The following is a 19367-nucleotide window of genomic DNA, read 5'->3' as shown; positions in this document are numbered from 1 at the left end:
GCTGGCATCATGTGACAAATACATCATTTAATTCGTCAAATTAGCTAGTTATTAATTTATATTCTTTTTTTTGCTTACTACTTCTAGTTCTAATTATAAGATCTCGTAGATAATGATACTAAGCTGATTAATGAACTGGTTGAAACAATAGTTTAATGCTCAATAGTTCAAAGAGGAACCAAATAGTCATTTTAATTATAATATAGAAAAATATTTATACATAGGATTAAAAATGTAATATTTAAATAAAAAATATTAATTCACAAATAAATAGAATATTCATTTGTATACCACACATAGTCCAAACATAATGCACAAACATAACGACTGCTATCTCAAAACAATAACATTTTAAATTCAATAATGGACCAAAAATATAAAAAATCCAACTTGGGGAATTAGTCTGAAACTCTTAATTGGAATGCTAAGAGAACTAGTTAATTGATTTAATAGTTTAACCTATTAAACTGGGTTGAGCTTTCATACCATAGTCTACCCACGCTAATCTACACCTAATTAAAAATTGACGTGATGTGGTAGCTAGAGAGATTTATTTGAAGAAATTAAACATGAGGGCCTTAATTAAAAAAATTAAGAAAAAACACCATTGATTATTGGTCGTGTTTAAAATTACTACAACTTTATCTAATCTATTACATTACTTTTTTCTCCAAAATTTTCACACCTGCCCTTCTCATTAGTTCTTAAGTTAGGTTGGTTTGGTTTTAAATTTGGTGCTAATTAAGAACCAACCCAATTCTAACCAATATGTTTGCTTTTATATATATATATATATATATATATATATCACTTTCAAAATAACTAACGTTTTTATTGAATACTCTTCAAATTTCAATTGATATTGGGAGTAGTAAGTGATCGAAACTGAAACAATAAGCATTTGGATATATATGTATATCTATAAACAAAGATAATAATGTGGGACTTTGGTTTTAACAAACATGAATTCTGCAAAATTAGGAATCACCTACTTATCTTTAGCTCTCTTTATACTATATATACCTAAAGTGCATCTTGCCTAAAAATCTAAATCAACAATTATTTGGTTTTTATAAAGATGGGTCTCACTTTTTCTATATCATATCCCCAAAATTATCTAACAAAGAGAAATAAGGGATTTATATCACTGGAAAGTTCGTTTATATATATATAGAGTCATAAAAAAATATTATAATTTTATATTTAAAATATATTTGAAGTAGATATTAATAATAATAAGAAAACATTTATTTTATTAAGTGAAATCAGCTGCACCAATTATATATTATTATTACTGACAACTAAATTTTTTCTCAAAAAATTACCGAAATTCATTCATTGAAATATATCAATCTAAAACGAAGTGTTTTTTTTTTTTGGCCAAAACTCTAAAACGAAGTTAGGAGAAATAGAGATCAGCCATTATAACAGATTTGTTAGTTTTTTGTTTTTTTACTATCGAGTAGCTTTGTTGGTTGTAAAATGATATATCATTGATTGAGAGATATCTTCAAATTAGAATATATTTGAAAAAGAGAGGTGTATTTCTTACATATTTATTAATTCTAACTAATATTAACAAATTTTTTAAATCACACAATTCAATTATTTGGATCTTATAAAAAGCATCTTCTTAATCAGCATCTTTGATGATATTTAATTGAAATATTTATAAATGATAACAATCATGAACGGGGGACGTGTTGTTAGCAAAATTGGGGGAATAGTTGACAAAAGTTTTGACCTAATAATCTTCGTCGTTGGTATTGGCTGGTTGCCCCTCCCAAGTCTCAAATCCAAAAAGTAATCATTTGTTTTGTTGACGTGGATAATGTTTTTTTTTAAAAAAAAGAAATTTTTTTCAATTTTAAATTTTAAAACTTGTAATATTAACCTTGATTTGGTGAGTACTTCCTAAGATTTCTTGGAGAGATTTTGGGAGACAAAGGTACTTTTAAACACCAAACGTTAGGATACGTTTAAAATATCAAAATAACTATAAAATAATGTATAATTTAAAAAAATATCTCACCATTAATGTTAAAATATATATTTTATAAATATATAATATATAAATAAATCAATTTTTAGAGCGTCATAAACAATATAATAATTAAATTTTATAAAATTCACATACAATTCAAATTTATATTAAAATTAATAAAATTAAATAAAATTGAAACTTAAAGATAAGGGCAATAAAAAAACCGTGGTGATCCCAAATGTTACTGATTTAGATATAATTACTCGTTGCATAATTAAAATATGACTTGTAATCTTTGAATAACAATATTATCATTTTTATGAATATAACGAATGCTCAGTAATATTTATAAACACATGTATAGTTCACCATTTCATAATTATATGTTAAATGTAAAAATACATATTTTTATATAAAAATTTAATTTGTTATGCATCACATAGTGTATGGCTGGTTTTTATTGTTAATTTTCAAAACCTAGTTTTACTTAAATTTATCCACCTGTTTTGAATGGATACTTGTAAAATATTATTTACATAAGATTTAATTTTGGTTTTATTTAGCAAAGCCCCTGAAATTCATTTCGTTCCTTAGATAAATTTTGCAATGTTTGAACTTTCAACAAGAGATTCAAAAGCAGCTTTTGAAATGTGTCTTAAAGAAGGGTGTTTCGAAAAATGTAAATATCTATAATTGATCCAAAATATCCTGAAAATCTAAACGAGTGTGTAAATATATTATTTATCTTCTAAATTTTGTTAGTGATAATAAACACAATATATAATGTTTTCCTTTGAACATCAAATCCTAAGGCTTTTAATTAGAATTCTACCCAATGTAAATTTTTTCTCAAGCTCACTAAATACTTAATTAGATATATATAATAAATATATATAATACAAGGAAAAAAATTATTCACAAATCGCGAACATTGTGTTTTATTCTGACTTTCATACAAATACACATAACCCACTTTAATCTAATGAAAACAAAGAGCTAACAAAATCAAAATTATTACACCTGAAAAATAAACAACTAAGCAACCAAAATAATGAATTCACAAGATTATGTAAAAAACCAGAATAAATAACGGCTAGTCTTCTCCATATTAACGATCATATTTCCTCCATCTTCAATCTCTATATACGCAAAGCTCATAAATGCCGAATCTCCAATTCTCCATTTTAGCTTAATCAACGACCTTCTGCACTAAATTTTTTTGTTTTTAGAAGTGAAAGAGTTTTTCACCCGGTGAACTATATATGATGAATCTTCCATTAACACTTTGGGAAGAGATTTCCTTGGTTGACATATATAACATTGTCGCAAGAAGCAGTGGTCTGTCCTCCTCCTTCAGCTTCTAATCTCACATTTTCAACGTAAACGTGGTTGCATGGAACCGTCTTGCTGCAATCAAATTTAATGGCAACTTCTGAAGCACTCGTTCCGCTTATGTTTTGGTACAACAAGTTGCTCAGTTTTACTGCTGATTCCTGCCGTTCTCATTTACAATATAGAATTAGAAGGAGCATACAAAGATATGAAGAAGAGGAGGAGGAAGAAGAAGAAGATGAAGAAATGTCTACCTGTTCATGGCAAGGTTCTTCTTGATCGCAGTAGTTTTGATCAATGATGATGGGGTTGCTTACATTTTCCATTTCTATATTCATGAACTCTATGAATCTTGCATATCCAGAGCCTCCCTGTTCTCAAATCCAATAAATATATCATTGTATTGTAACATGAGGCATGTTGAAACAATAATTACAAATTTGAGAAATATAGTGGATTGAAATCCTTCACTTAACTCTTATATTTAAGAGCTGAGGGAGTGATATATAAAATATATATCGGAGAACCACTTTGGTATAACTATATCATATTATGAATTTTTTTTAGCTTAAATAAGTATATAATGAGCAGAATTGAAGAAGTTAAACTAACTGGTGCTAATAAGTAATGAGAGGCATAGATGATGGAAAGTTGAACTAAACATTTATGTGGCCTTTTTTCTTGAATGAAATGCTGACTTGTGTTGAAGAAGGTTTGGTATTGGTGCGTTCTGAGTAAACTTAGAGAAGCCGATTAGTTAAAATGTTGGAAATTTGTAGTTCACTATTGCCCCACTAATTTCAGTTCTTGTCTCATTTGGTCAACTTTTCACCAAGTTTCTTAAATATTTCAAAGAGAAAAATAATTAATGACAATTCCAGTATAATATATAATTATATATTAATGATGACACAAATATAAAAATTTTGAAAACCCATTTATGAGACACTAAAAAAATGTGTTGTCAGGCAAAAAGTTTGATAGCTTCCCATAGAAATATGGAAGGAATCTGTTATATTAGGCAGAGCCAAGAATTAAATGAAGTGGGTTGAGCACAATTTTTCCTTAACTTCTATTTTTTTTGTTGACTTTTTCTATTTATTTATTAATTTTCGGGAAATGAGTGAAATGTTGCCGAGTACCTAAAAAAGTCCTCAAAAAGTCAAACAGTTCTTACCTGCCAAGTCTTTATTCTCACCCCATTCGTCGTTCCTCTCAATTTTGCTCTGTTCACTACCACATTCGACACCTCTGCTTTTGACTTATCATCTCCTAAACTCCCAATACTGCACAATAACATTATTTACAAACAATTTAGCCACTTAAATTAATTCTTATGTGTGTGTGTGTAAATACATATATTTATATATATTATAATATATCAGAAACCTGATTCCATGTCCTGGTCCGCAGGTTATATCTGTAACCTTGACATTTCTAGATCCACTTTCTATTGAAATGCAGTCATCACCTGCAAAAAAATAAAAAGAATTGATGTTATATAAAAATATTTGCTTCTATGTTCTGGTGAAAGAGACATTCTGAGTTTTTACCTGTACCAATGAAACTGTTGCTTATGAGAATATTCTTTGTCCTTGTCACATGAATCCCATCAGTGTTGGGGCTGTCTTCTGGTGCTATCACTTTGAGACCTGTAAGCATAACATTCAAACAGTTCTGGATGTTGATATGCATTTTCTGAGAATTCTTGAACCTCAGGTTTTTCACGATCAGATTGGTGCATTCGTCAAAGGTCACAGCCTGGGAAGTTAAATTTTCCGGGAAAATTTACGTCAGGCTTGGAAAGGAAAACAGAGTACTCTGTATCATCTGGGGAAAAACGCATTGAAGAAGATAGATATACTTACAGTTGGTGCATCCGTGCACGGCTGTGAAATGAAAAATTAAGAGGAGAGGAAAAGGAAAAGGGAAATATATCAGAATTCAAATTTTATAAGAAGAAAATCAAACTTTGGGGTTCGATTTGATAGGGAACTATGAAATGACTTACAAGGCTTTTGTTGACTTTGCAAGATTTCTTCCACCATTTCTTCCCATTTCCATTGAAAGTGCCAATGCCACCACCATCAACTCTTAAACCTGTGATGCCTTCAAATTGAATCCAGTGTGTTGGATCTTCTTCATATGCAGACAGGTGAGGCCAAGCTTTGATGGTTCCGTATACCTGAATGAAACAGTAACCAAAAAAAAAAAAAATCAGTACTTTCACAATCTGGGTATTGAAATAACCTGATTTGGACTAAACCAGAAACACCAACTGACAGAAACATCACCTAACTGCAATATTCTATGGTAAGGTACTTACCATGAAGGTAGTATTTGGCTGACATGGACCTGAAAACTTTATAGGCTTAAGATGATAGACTTTGTTCTCAGGAACCACAAGAACAGCCCCTTTAGAACAAGCCTCATTCCAAGCTTTCTTGAAGGCCTAAAGAAGAATGAAAATTGAGAAAATGAGAAAAGAAAAAAAAGTGTTTCATATATGTGAAAATGACTTAGTTGTTTTGCTATATTGATCCTAGGTAGGTACCTCAGTATCTTCTTTTCCATCACGGGACATGGCTCCATAGTCATCGACATTGACTGATGCTTGGGACCTTGAAGCCTTACTTGTTTTGCTTCTGGAATACCTTCTTGCCAAGAGGCTGGAATGTTCATGTTCAGAGCCAAAGCAAAATCCTAATGAGATTATGATGAGGATAAGGGAGAGAATAGGCCTTTGAGGAGACATGTTTTGGATGTTTCACTTTCTGAGAAAAACAATGAACTGATCAGAGTACAGAAAGAGTTTCTAAGGATGGTGAAGACAGATTTGTATTTGTGTCAAAATGAAGAGCAATATATTTATATAGAAGATTGGCTATGCACAGAAAGAGATAATGGAAGGTGACCAGAAGGAAATGAAACGAAGGCGGGCTGAAATCTTATTCAAATAAGGAGTGAATCAAAGATTCATTGGTAGCCGGCTTCGGTTTTAGTCAGGTCCATAGTGAATGTTCGCCAAAATATTAAGTCTTTGGTTTATTTTTTTAAAATTTAAATTTAAGTGGATTTTTGGTTTGAATGGAATGGGTAAATCTTAACCAAGATTATTGTATTACAAAAAAAAACCGACTGAGAATAACATTTGAAATGGTGGAGATCACTTTTTTTAAAAAAATAATTGATATAACGAATTAAAAAATAAGAATAATTGTGATTAAAGATTATAAATAAACAATTTAGATATAATGAACATAGTGTTATTCCGAACACTCAATACAGATACAGATATCAAAATTAAATTTTAAATGACTTTATATTTTGAATGAGAGACCATTTTTTGTCAATCTTAACTAAAATTATTGTAATCACAAAGAAAAAATAACAATAATATCTGGTTCAAATTATATTACATTAGTGAAGATTATTTTTGCGTAAAAGAGAATCTCTGTTAAAGAAAAAAGAAAAAAGAAAAACTGTGATTCAAAATAAATAATAAACAATTTAGCTTCGATGAATACTATGCTTAGTCAGGATTTTCTATCATATGTACATAGTAGGAGAAATAAATGAAACGTTATTTATTTGTCTTTTATCTATTAATATATTCATATCATCTCAATAATAATATTATTACCGTCAGTTTAAACTTTCTTCTAAATATACATATCAAAATTAAATCTTAGACGTACTTTGGACTCATGGGGTTTGAAGTTTGAACTATACTTTTCTCTCTTTCGGCTTTATAACTTTCATTTATTATTATTTTTGTTTACATGGGCTCTCCCAAAATGCTTTTTCACTGGTTTTGACTTATGAAGGATTTTAATTAAAATACATGCGATTTTCTTATATTGACATTAATTATTTGCATAAATTCCAATCCCAATGTTATTCTGTTAAGCTAGAAATGTTAAATTGATAAAATTAATAAAAATACATCAAAAATTTTTTAAATTAATCAAGTATATGTGATATAACTAGCTAATTACAATTATTTCTTTCTCTATCGATATTAACATAAGTTTGGGTTTTAATTTTTAATAGCATTTTTTTTTGCCAACAATTTTAAATAGCATTTTGATTCTTGGAAGAAACAATTACTTTGGAATAAAAAACAAGGCAGGTCAGAGTCAAAAAGTGGGTATATAAAATATTTAATTCACAAGTCAATTTAATTGCAATTGCAATATTTCCAACGTAACAAAGGTTGCGTTAGGCAAGTTGATATGGTTTTATTGTTCTGTTTAGATCAACGTTGGTAATTGCCAAATATGGAATTGGTAGTTATCCACTGACAGTTATTCAAAAATAATAAACAACCATCTCTTCTTTAAATTGGATCCATAATAGTATTATATTTGATTGTCTTATATAGTTTATAATTAATAGCCTAAGCCTAAATCGGATAGTTGATATCTCTTACATAAAAATCTAGAATAAATTTAAGATAAATAGTTTTTTTGGGCAAAGTTAAAATTTACAAGAAATTATTTTCTGTATTACTGAAATTATACAAACTTATTTTTATCTCCAGAATTTATAAAATATTTTTAAAACAAATGTTACTAAGTTTAGCCTAGTTTTGAAACTTTTAATCAAAATCTCTTTCATTGATCTAAATATTTTCTCTTGTTAAATTTAATTTTAATCTCAATAACTCATTTATGCCATATCGATAATTTCATGCAAATTCAATTGTAGAGCACATGATCAAAAAGAGAGACTGATTTTTTTAAGAATGAAATAAAATCCATTAAGAGACTTATCTTCCTACAACTTTCTACCTTTTGGAGAAAGAAAGAAATTCTTTGGCTGTTCCACAAGATATTAGCTACATATGTTAAAAGCTTCGATCAATTTGAGTCAATATCATTGTAGTTCTTTTTTTAATTAACAAACCGACCTTATAATCAACCTTGATCAAAGTTTATGTTATTACCAAATATTATTGTCAATGTCATATTTGTAAGACATTATTTTTACGAATCTTGATCAAAGTTGATCATAATTATTATAAAGATTGATTTTTTAGTTAAAAAAAGTTATAAGGACCTAGCCAAAATAACAGCAACCTCAAGGACCAAAAACTTGGTTCCCCCTACATTTTCCCCAGGAATAATGGTATGATACGTTTGTGTGTGTGAGGTCAGCCAAATGACTTATGATTAGAGGTTGAATGACTTTAGGAAGGGAATATACAGTACTACCTTTAATCCTTAATATAAAAGCTTGTTTGATTTTTATTTTGGTTCTAAATATAAAATCTCAATCTACTTCGTCTCTTATATTTATATATTTATTTTTTCTCAAGATAGTTCTTGTAATAATAATAGTTCTAGCCAATACACTTGATTAGTAAGAATATTTTAAAAAAAATAATACTTATTTATTATAAATAACTAATTTAACTAATTTTTTTAATTTACTTACTAACTCTTATATTAAAGACTAGAGGTGGTAATACAAGCAGGGTTTGTGTTTGGTAGATTCAGTTGGGGAAGTTAGCAAGTTGATGATTCAAAGATGCGTTTCTAAAAAGAAAAGATTTTTGCATGTGTTGTTACTTTTAGAGGTTGACAATATATGTATGTGTTTGACATTGTGAAGTGTTATTTTGCCTGAAAACTTGCCGTGATGTACTTAAGAGAGATTACTACATGAAACTATAATAAGGTAGAGAGAATTAGGCTTAAGCTTTGATTTTAGGTTTCAAAAGTCCCTCTTATTGGACATGAAACTTTCAAAGTCTCTCTCCCACACATGAAGGCTATAATATTAATTAGAAAGAACAAAGAAAAATCCATCTCTTTATCCGATAATATATAACTTTTTGCTATGCAAAATTTTCACAGCTTCCTTCTCTCTAATTCCACAGTTAGGCTGCTTGGATTGGAAATTTAGTGGTTATTAATATTCCCGAAATTCGATATTTAATTTTTTTTTGTCTTATGCTTGTTTTAATTTTTTTTTTTTTGGGGTTAATATAGATATCTATTTTTACGTAATACACGGTTTTTTTTAAATTTATTTACTCTTAAATTAAATATTAAGAAAATGACAAAAAATGCTTGCTGAATTTTAAAAAGATAAATAATTTATGTTGATTATTCTTATAATGGTCTTGTCAAAATCTACTATTATTCTTATAATGGTCTTGTCAAAATCTACTAAAATCGCTTATTTATCATTTTAAAATTCAACAGTTTTTAAAAAATTATTTTTCCTTAAATATTTGTGACCATGTCACCAGAAAACATGTGCAGCGGACATGCCACTAGACCGCAACATCAGTTGCAGTAAAACCAGAAAGATGAATGACAAAAAGTTTGACTGGACAAGCCTCAATCTTCAGCATACGACTCTTGGTTGGTTTGACCCTTCCAACAAACTTCTTGGGCCCATACTACAAAGCCCAATCGTTGTATATCAAATGTCAGGTGACCCAATTTAATTTGAGAAAATCACTATTAGTCACAAGGAAGAAATGGAATCATCAGAAAATCCTAATAATAAGCATGAATTTGTTGTTTTTTTTCTGTACCGAACTTGTCATTACATGCTGTTCACTTGTTGTGAGACTTGCTGGTGATTACATTTCTCTCTTGGGACTTCATAGTGATTTTTCTTATTTAATTATTCAAAATATTTTTATAAATACTTTTTACATAATATTTTGTTTGACATATATAAGAGAGAAAGAGAGAGAAAGAGAAAGAACATTAAAAAATTCATGAAATTTGCACTAACATCTTTTCATTTGGTGTGAAGTAACAATGACCCATAGGGCACCTGCCTTTGCATTTTCCTCAATAATAGAAAGTACGCATAGTCGTAATGTAACAGTGACTAAGGGTGTGTTTGGATGAAACCAAACCGTGGTTTGGAAAAGTGATTCTGGAGAATAGATTCTGTGAAGAATAGATTTTGTAAAAAAGTGATTCTGAGAAGTGAGAGTGTTTGGATAGTTGTTATCAGAAGCACTTTTTATATATACAAATTACTAAAAAAAAGACATAAGTTAATATGATAATTACAGAAAAAATAGATTTTATGATATATTTTAATTTGAATGGATAAAATTGTTAATAATATGTTTTTTACCAACATAATTAATAATACATAAGATAATATAATTAATAAATAATTAATGTGTATATATATTTATAAAATATAAGATTAAATATATTTATAAAAAAATATGTTTATAAAAAAAATAACAAGATATATATCATATAGGTCCTCACACTCTCCCTTTTTTCTCCAAAAGCAAAAAAATTTTGCTTTTTCCAAAACCATGGTTTTAGAGTCAAAACCATGGTTTTGACCCAAAACCATGGTTTTGGTTTTTGGAGGGGGTGTTTGGGTAGATTATTCCCCAAACCATGGTTTGGGGTGTAACCCAAACACACCCTAAAAAGTATTCAGACCAAGATGATGTTTTATCACTGGCTGAACAGTTTTCTGGGAGATGTTGAATAATATTTGGATTCTTAGAAATATAAACCTATTTTCATAACTCAACTGAAAAAAATGAGCAAATAAGTTGCAATATTGCAGATTCACAAGACAAAAACTATACATTTGATTCTGTAAAAATGTAATTTCCTTACCAACTTTTATTACATCTTAGGAGCCAGCATTGTTTACACCCGAGGAGTCTCCACTTGGCTCCCAATTTACAAACAAACAGAGAATACTATATTAGTAATTACAAATTATAAAGCTACGAGCCTGACTCTTAAAACAGTTTCTCCACCATAATACATCACATGACACCTCAAGCAGCATTATATTTTTTTTCCTTTCAGCGTAGAGTGCCACAGAGAGTACCTAATCACGTAAAATCAAAAGATTATCACTGCTATATATAATGGATACCCGTACATCACCTCTAACTTCGCCTTGCCCCAACGAATGACGTCCGTTTATCATCGATCTTTTTGATGATCCGATATTACGACGGACTTCAGAAAGTGATGGCAAACACTCACAATCATGGAACTCAAGGTATTGCAGTGACTTGAGATTTCCTATCCAGTCTGGTAACCTTTCCCCACAAAATCCTTTTATAACCAGGCTTTTGATAGTATCATGAGGACGAAGCCTTTGTAAAATCAGTTCATCTTCAACTATGGGGGTTTTACTGTCCATACATTTACCATCATCAGAGGACCAGACCAACGTCAAGTGTTGAAGATGTTGCTTGTCTTTCAACTTTGCAGACTCAGCTTCTTCAGGGTTATGCCTAAGGTGTTTCAAGCCACTGATTTGTAAAGAACCTCTCAAGTTGTTCAGTTCACCTAATTCAGACACCCCTCCTACACTATCCCTTCTTAATTGCATCCTCTTGTCACCTACTACAAATTCCGTTAAGGTTCGGAGAGAAGTCAATTGCCCCAACCCATGCGGCATCCATATCAGCATGCAATTGTCAAATTGAAGGTGTCTCAAGTTGACCAAGTTACTGATGTCTCTTGGAAATTCATGAATATTATTGCTGGAGAGGTTTAAGGTCTGCAAGTTGTGCAGTCTGTTAATATTCCTTGGAAGCTGGGTTATCTGATTATGTGAAAGATCAAGAAATCTTAGATGCTTCAACTTTCCAATACTTATTGGTATTTGTGTAATATTTGAGCCTTGTAAGACCAAAACACGCAGACAGTTTAATCTTGATGTAACCAAACCAAAATAAGATTCATCCATCAGACAACCAAAATAACCTCTCTTAAGTATGAGAACTGTTCTTAATTTTTCAGATTTGAGGGAGGAAGTTGGAACTTTCCAATTCTTTCTTGACCCTTCATATGACAAATGACGTGTTGTACCTCTAGTTCTCTGTTCTTTTCCTTCATTGACCACAAGATACTCATTCTTTGCCACAAATCGTGCTAAATCATGTATAAGATCATGCATTTTGCAAGTCACTATATCACCGTGCTTGTTTCTTGTCACATCTTGGAAGAAAGACCTTGAAAGTAGTTTCATGAAGCATTCATGGCCAACATCTTCCTCACACCTCATTTGATCCAGTGACCGGATGAATCCTTCAGCCATCCACATTTGGATTAGTGTTTGCTTTTTGAACAAAAAATCTTTTGGAAACAATGAACAAAAAGCCACACAGTTTTTCATGGGTGAACAGAGATGATCATAGCTGAGTTTAAGCACCCCGAAGATTCTGTCCTCCACTTGATCCATGTTCCAAAGCTCACTATTCTTTAGGTATGACAAATCTGTTCCCTCTGAGTTTTTGTCATACACAAGCCTTCCAGCAATTCTAATGGCAAGCGGAACTCCTCCACATTTTTTCACAATCTCCCTTCCAGTTGCTACCAACTCCACATTATTCGATTCTTTTTCATTTCCATAAGCCATTCGACAAAACAATCTCCATGATCTATCTTCACTCAGACCTCGAAGGGTAATTGTTTGACCATCTGTGCCCATTACCTCTGCCACTTTCGCACTGCGTGTAGTTACAATTATTTTGCTTCCGTGGGCTCCCTCCATCAATAAGCTTTTCATCTTGAGCCACAGCTCAACATCTTCATTCCACACGTCATCTAACACAATTAGAAACCTTTTACCCTGAATTGATTGTCTAAGATCCTGCTGCACTTGCTCCATGTCTTTTGTGTTTTCTTTCCGTAAAATCTTCTGAGCTATTTGTCTTACATTAAATTCATCAGACACACACACCCATCTTTTAAACTCAAAATGTTTTTGAACGTTTTCGTGATTGTACACAAGCTGAGCAAGTGCAGTCTTGCCTAACCCTCCAAATCCAACCAGGGGAATAATTGAAACTCTACCGTTGATAGCAGGGTACAATAGATAACGTAGAAAGAGGTTTTTTTCCATATCTCTCCCAATAATTTCATCTTGTGCCACAAAAGAGTAAGTTTGTTTTCTGTCCTCATAATCAGATGAAGGCTTAAGTGGTTGATCATTCAATTTCAATTTTTTCTTCTCATCATCAATTTCATCCAGTTGTTCCCTGATTTCCCTCATTTTACGACCCATTTTAAGATCATAAACAAATTGGTTTGATTTGGAGAAGAAGATCCTTACTTTCTTTGCCACCTTGTTTCGAGTCATCAATTCCCTCGTCAAAACTTCAGTGGATAAATCATCAAGCAAGTCATCTGCATCATAGAGTACATCTTTCAATCTCTCCAGCCAAAAGCTGACTTGATGGTCTTTGGCCTTTGCCTCTGCATCCAAAAGGGTAAATCTGATTGCGCGGACAGTGTTCTTCATCTTTTCTGCATCTTCTTTAGCATTCCACAGCAGCTTGAACTCATCAAGAGCCAAAGAGGTCAATCCCTGAAAAACATTCACAGCGATGGCGTCCATCTTTTCAGTAAGCGATAGAAAAGCAACGTTGAACAGATAGAAATATTTTGATGCTCAGATTATCGATTTCAAACAAGATCCATATTTCATTAGCTTTTAATTCCACATAAGGTTCTTCATTGACTTATTGGTCTTCGCCTCTATTTTTGCGTAGTTGTTGGATTGCAACCCAACTAACTATGTGGTTGACGCTTTGTCAAAATATAAATGGGCACACGTATATGGACATATGTCATTAAAATATAATACCTCATGTCCTAATTATAAGAGCCAGTTGACTAATTTGAGGAGATTAAGGAAGTAAGTTGAGTTAGTTATTTGTCCTAAATAGGTGTTGTCTTTTCCAAAATATCCTTGCTAATCAAGTGTATTAACTAGAACTATCATTATTAGAAGGGCTACTTTAGAAAAAAAGTATAAATATGAGAGACAAAGTGGATTGGGGTCTTATATTTAGGATCAAAATAAAAATCAAATAGGGTCTTATATTAAAGACCGGAGGTAGTATTACTTTTATTATAACTAAAATATTTTTGATACAAGCATCTAAATATGGATGTAATTAAAAAAAAAAAAAAACATAGCTTGGGTCCTTAACATAAGAACCAGGTAAAAATTTAATTAGTTGGGCTAGCCGGAGCCCGGAGTCGCGGTGACAGAGAAGTTTCCAATGGGAATGGATTTCATTCCGTCTGTCGTGTTGTTTGATTTGGATTGAGCTTGTGCCCTAAGCTCTGCAATCCCCAAATTTTCTGAAAGGGGATTATGCAGTTAAGGGCAAAAAGAAATTTTGGGCCTGACAAACTCATAAGGCCCAATGTGAGGCAACATAGTATGTGAGGCCCAAGGTCCAAGGGCGCAATTTAGCTGTGCGATTTTTCTTATTGCATTCTATGCTCCTCTGAGTGGTATTAGAAATTATGCTCTAAAAAAAAAAGAAATTATTCCTACCAATCATTTTTTTTCCTTCTTTTCGAAATTTCCATTCCTCCCTTCTCAGTTCTCACTTAGTTTTTAAGTTTGGTTGGTCGGGTTTAAAATTTTGGTGATGAATAAGAATCAATCCAATTTTGGCCCAGAAATTCACATTTCAATTACTGTTTAAGTTTTCAGTTTTTTAAAAAAATTTTATTGTAGACATCTTTTTGTTACTCTAATGAGCAAAACAGGAAAAAGAGGCGTAAAAATTAAGAAAGAGAAGTGGTTCAAAGTTCAGACTTGAGGAGATAGGGTTGTCCTACACTTTTTTCTCCAAATACTAATAATATGTTATTTTTATCTTTTAAGACATATAGCTCCATATAATTTCTATAATTTTTTATTTAAAATATATCTGAAATTATTTTTCAAAAAAAAAAAGGAAAGAAAATATGGCCATATATGTTGCTAGGAGTCATATATAGTGCACATGTAACTAAAATGAATAGCAAGAAAACCAGGAAAAAAAATCAAGCATTCTGAGTTACATAAAATATTCATCTGATCCTAAATATAAGACCCTCTTTACATATTTAGGACCCTCTTTATAGTATATAAAGAGGATCTTATATTTAGAACCGGAGGAGTATAATGTGATGTTGACCAAATTTGATATTACATTCCAATATTTTCAAAGAACAAGTTTTCAGATGATGATACTTCGTTCGACATAATTAAATTTAATTATGAAATCGTTTTTTTTTTTTAAATCAACATCCACAGTTTTCTCAAGAACACATTATTCACAGATCACAACTCTAGAATGTGATCATATTTATCAAGCACTCGGGCAAAAAGTATCAAATTGTCCCCAGTGAATATTAATTTTAAAAAAAACTAAAAAGGAGATACATTAACCGCTGAAAGAGACATGCCACAACAATATCAAATCACGTGTCCACAATAAAGGCAATGAAATAAACGCATACAAAAAAGGGACTAATAATGAGCATATTACTGCTTACTCAAACATTATTCCATCAAAAGATTACTACACTGTGGGGGGATCGCATGTGTTGCGCTTGGCGTGCAATGCATTCACTCCAACCACCAATATTATACAATGCGCACACTTGGAATACGAGCAAAATCTTGCCGAATATCATCAGCGGCAAACGATGGGCATCTATGTATGCGCAGTGATTGTAATGATGCGAGGTTACGAAGACCTTCAGGAAGTGATGTCAAATGCCAGCAATCCACGAGCTCAAGATATCGTAGTTCCATGAGATTTCCAATCCAGTCTGGTAACCTTTCGCCACAAAATCTTTCAATGACTAAACATTTGATGGTATGATGAGGACGGAGCCTTTCTAGAATCAATTCATCAGAAGCATCTTTCGAGATTTCACCAGACGGAGAGTATAATGGGTCCCAACATAAGGATAATTGTTGAAGACGTTCCTTCTCTTTTAATCTTGCAGACTGGGCCTCTTCAGGGTTTGACCTCAGGTGTTTCAACCCACTTATTCTTAGAATACCTCTCAAGTTGTTGAGCTCACTCAATTCACTTATCCTTGCACTTGCCCTTTTCTTATGCATCTCCCGGTTATCTACTACAAAATTTGTCAAGGTTTGAAGAGAAGTTAATTGCCGCAAACCACTTGGCATCCATTCCAACCCATCACAACCCGTAAGGTTAAGATGCCTCAAGCTTACTAATTCACTAACGTCTTTTGGCAATTCTCGAATTGATGGATTCCAACTGAGGTTTAAGCTTTGCAAGTTGTAAAGTTTGGTAATAGTTCTTGGGACTTGCTTGATATCATTACATGAAAGATCAAGAAATCTTAGATGCTTCAATTTTCCAATGCTTTTCGGAATTTTGTTCATGAACGAACTCCCGAGGTCCAAAACACGTAAGAATTTCAATTTTGATGCAAGCAAATCAAAAACTGGGTGATCCATCTGAGAAGAAAAAGAATGGGTGAACAAAAGCATTGTTCTTAATTTTTCAAACTCAAGAAAGGAAGTTGGAACTTCCCAATTTTCTCTCGGCACATCATATGCTAAGTGACGTATTGTGTCTTTAGTACTCTTTGCTTTTTCTTCTTTAATGAGAAGATACTCATCCTTTGCTATAAATTGTGCTAAATCATGAATGAGATCATGCATTTTGCACCCCACTATGTCACCACTAGAACCTCTTTTGACATCTTGAAAGAAGGATCTTGAAAGTAGATTCATAAAATATTCATTCCCAAGATCTTCCTTACACCTCTTATTAGTTGATTGAATGAATCCTTCAGCCACCCACATTCGAATTAGTGTTTGTGTGTGGAATAAAAAACCTTTTGGAAATAAGGAACAAAAAGCAATGCAATTTTTCATGGGTGAAGGAAGATGATCATAAGAGAGTTTAAGCACAGTGAAGATTCTCTTCTCCAACTGATCTATATTCCAAAGCTCAGAATTCCTTAAGTATGACAAATCTGTTATTCCTTCTAAGATTTTATCATACACAAGTCTTCCAACAGCTCTAATAGCAAGAGGAACTCCTCCACATTTCTTTACAACATCAATGCCAATTTTTAACATCTCCTTATTATTTGATTCTCTACCCCCTTCGAAAGCCATTCTACAAAACAACTCCCATGATCTGTCATCATCTAAACCTTCAAGGATGATTGGCGAATAGGTCTCATTCATCATATTTCCCACCTTCTCACTACGTGTGGTAACAATTATCATGCTTCCCTCTACACCTGTGGTTAATAAGCATTTCAACTTATCCCAAATCTCAACATCTTCATTCCACACATCGTCCAACACAATCAAAAACTTTTTTCCCTCTATTAATTGTCTAAGTTCTTGTTGCACTTGTTCTAAGTTTTTCCGACTTTCTTGCCCTAAAATCTTTTGTGCTACTTGTTTTACATTAAATTCTTCAGACACACATACCCACCTTTTCAGCCCAAAATGTTTTTGAACATCCACATGATTGTACACAACTTGAGCAAGTGCAGTCTTGCCTAACCCTCCAAATCCAACAATGGGAATAATCGAAACGCTAGATTTCACATTACTGTCTAGTAAATAACTTAAAATCTTAACCGTTTCCTCCTTTCTCCCAATTATTTCATCTTGCACAACAGAGTATGTTTGCTTTCGTTCCTCAAGTACAAGCAGAGGCTTAGGAGGATGATCCATCAAATAAAAGCGTTTCTTGTCATTATCAATTTCATCTAGCCTTCCCCTGACTTCCCTCAATTTATAAGCCATCTTAAAGTTAAAAACAACTTGGTTTGATTTTGAGAAGAAGATCCGTACCTTCTTTGCCACCTTGTTTCCAGTCATGATTCCCCTCCTCAAAGCTTCAGTGGACAAATCATCAAGCAGGTCATCCGCATCATAGAGGACATCTTTCAATCTTTCCAGCCACAAGCGGACTTCATGGCTGTCGTTGGCGCTTGCCTCTGCATCTAACAGTGTAGCTCTGATGGCACGGATCGTGTTCTTCATGCTTTCTACATCATGTTTAGCACTCCACAGCAATTTGAACTGTTCAAGGGCCAAAGAGGTCAGTCCCTGGAAAACATTCCCCGCTATGGCGTCCATCTTTTTGGTGTGAGCGAAAGAAATTCTTATGATTCTTAGTTTGTAGGTTTGGTGAGTACTGCTGCAAACTCCAACTCGGGTATTAATAGCAACGAATGCCTTTTACTTTTTCAAAAGCAACTTGCAACTTGCCGTTTAAAAAAGCTAAATTTGTTTCTCTTTTTTTTTGTTGTTTTTTTTTTCTTTTTCTCTTTTTGATACATAATAGGGGGTGTTTGGCTTATATGAAAAAGCACTTTTGAAGCCTAAACCAAGATTTAGTCTAAAAAATATCCAAACACCCTTTAATTTTTTAAAACCATGGTTTGCCCATTTTTTCACTTTTTGAACCAATGTTGTCAGCGAAATTGTTTGCTCCATCAGTGTTATCTTCACGCCTTCCCCTCCTCCCTGATTCTTTTATCTTTTGACCGATTCTCCTTCCCCCTAAAATAATATTTTTCTGGTAAAAAAAATTAGGGAAAATCCCAAAAAAAGTCCTTGGAATATGGGAAATGCCAGATTGGGTTCTTAAATTTCAAAAATAACAGAATGGGTCATTGACCCAATCTGTCATTTGTGAAATTCAGACGAATTGACAATTTTGCCCTCATTTATTCATTCACTATAATGATTCAAGGAATCACTATAAGAGTTTAGGTGTTACCTAGATTCGTGTAGCGAATAATTACTCACTTTTTCATAATCAGGTGTCTTGTTATTAACTACAACTAATTCTGTAATCACTAGAACAATGTAAGCATTATCTAGATTTGAATAGAGAATAACTACTCATTTTTTCATAGTCGGGTATTTTATTATTGTCAAATACCTTATTATTAACTACAACGAATATTGTAATCACTAGAACAGTGTAAGCGTTACCTATATTTGTTTAGAGAATAACTACTCACTTTTGCTTAGAGGCAAAATTGTCAATTCGCCTGAATTTCACAAATGACAGATTGGGTCAATGACCCATTCTGTCATTTTCGAAATTTAAGGACCCAATCTGGGATTTGGTATATTCCAAGAGCTTTTTCTGGGATTTTTCCAAAAAATTATTCATTTTTTCAAAAACATAATCTTATATTATATGTATATATATATTAATAATTACTACCTTCCCTAAATTTATTATTCTTATCCTTAATATAAGACTTAATTGGAG

At 32.1% G+C, this 19367-nt stretch overlaps 3 protein-coding genes across 3 annotated transcripts; all 3 read right to left on the bottom strand.

Moving 5' to 3' along the window:
* Positions 1-2904: 2904 nt before the first annotated feature.
* On the bottom strand, positions 2905-11302 carry LOC114755085 (polygalacturonase-like). The gene is made up of 10 exons (XM_028943954.1): positions 11291-11302; positions 5871-6086; positions 5643-5768; positions 5328-5501; positions 5185-5205; positions 4870-5077; positions 4706-4787; positions 4494-4602; positions 3571-3687; positions 2905-3477 (listed from the first exon to the last, which is right to left on the bottom strand). The coding sequence occupies exons 2-10, from the start codon at positions 6069-6071 to the stop codon at positions 3262-3264; spliced, it is 1254 nt and encodes a 417-aa protein (XP_028799787.1). The 5' UTR covers positions 6072-6086; positions 11291-11302; the 3' UTR covers positions 2905-3261.
* On the bottom strand, positions 10934-13681 carry LOC114755142 (putative disease resistance protein RGA4). Its single transcript, XM_028944017.1, has one exon. The coding sequence runs from the start codon at positions 13679-13681 to the stop codon at positions 11156-11158; it is 2526 nt and encodes an 841-aa protein (XP_028799850.1). The 3' UTR covers positions 10934-11155.
* Positions 13682-15715: 2034 nt separating this feature from the next.
* On the bottom strand, positions 15716-18217 carry LOC114755141 (putative disease resistance protein RGA4). Its single transcript, XM_028944016.1, has one exon. It carries the CDS (start codon positions 18215-18217, stop codon positions 15716-15718), a length of 2502 nt encoding a protein of 833 aa, XP_028799849.1.
* Positions 18218-19367: the final 1150 nt, after the last annotated feature.

The sequence above is a fragment of the Neltuma alba genome, unplaced genomic scaffold (genome assembly GCF_004799145.2).
Source record: "Neltuma alba isolate B1F8T4 unplaced genomic scaffold, ASM479914v2 tig00010231_pilon, whole genome shotgun sequence".
NCBI classification, from domain to species: Eukaryota; Viridiplantae; Streptophyta; class Magnoliopsida; order Fabales; family Fabaceae; genus Neltuma; species Neltuma alba.
The sequence above is the reverse complement of the archived record's forward strand: the minus strand, read 5'-3'. Positions and strand labels throughout refer to the sequence as shown.

Excerpts from the sequence above, each read along its gene's own strand:
- LOC114755085 (XM_028943954.1), bottom strand. The coding sequence starts at position 6,071 with ATGTCTCCTCAAAGGCCTATTCTCTCCCTTATCCTCATCATAATCTCA. Across the intron at positions 5,769-5,870 it reads ATGGAAAAGAAGATACTGAG|GCCTTCAAGAAAGCTTGGAA; the intron begins GTACCTACCTAG and ends ATTCTTCTTTAG. Across the intron at positions 4,788-4,869 it reads CAACAGTTTCATTGGTACAG|GTGATGACTGCATTTCAATA; the intron begins GTAAAAACTCAG and ends ATTTTTTTGCAG.
- LOC114755142 (XM_028944017.1), bottom strand. The coding sequence starts at position 13,681 with ATGGACGCCATCGCTGTGAATGTTTTTCAGGGATTGACCTCTTTGGCT.
- LOC114755141 (XM_028944016.1), bottom strand. The coding sequence starts at position 18,217 with ATGGACGCCATAGCGGGGAATGTTTTCCAGGGACTGACCTCTTTGGCC.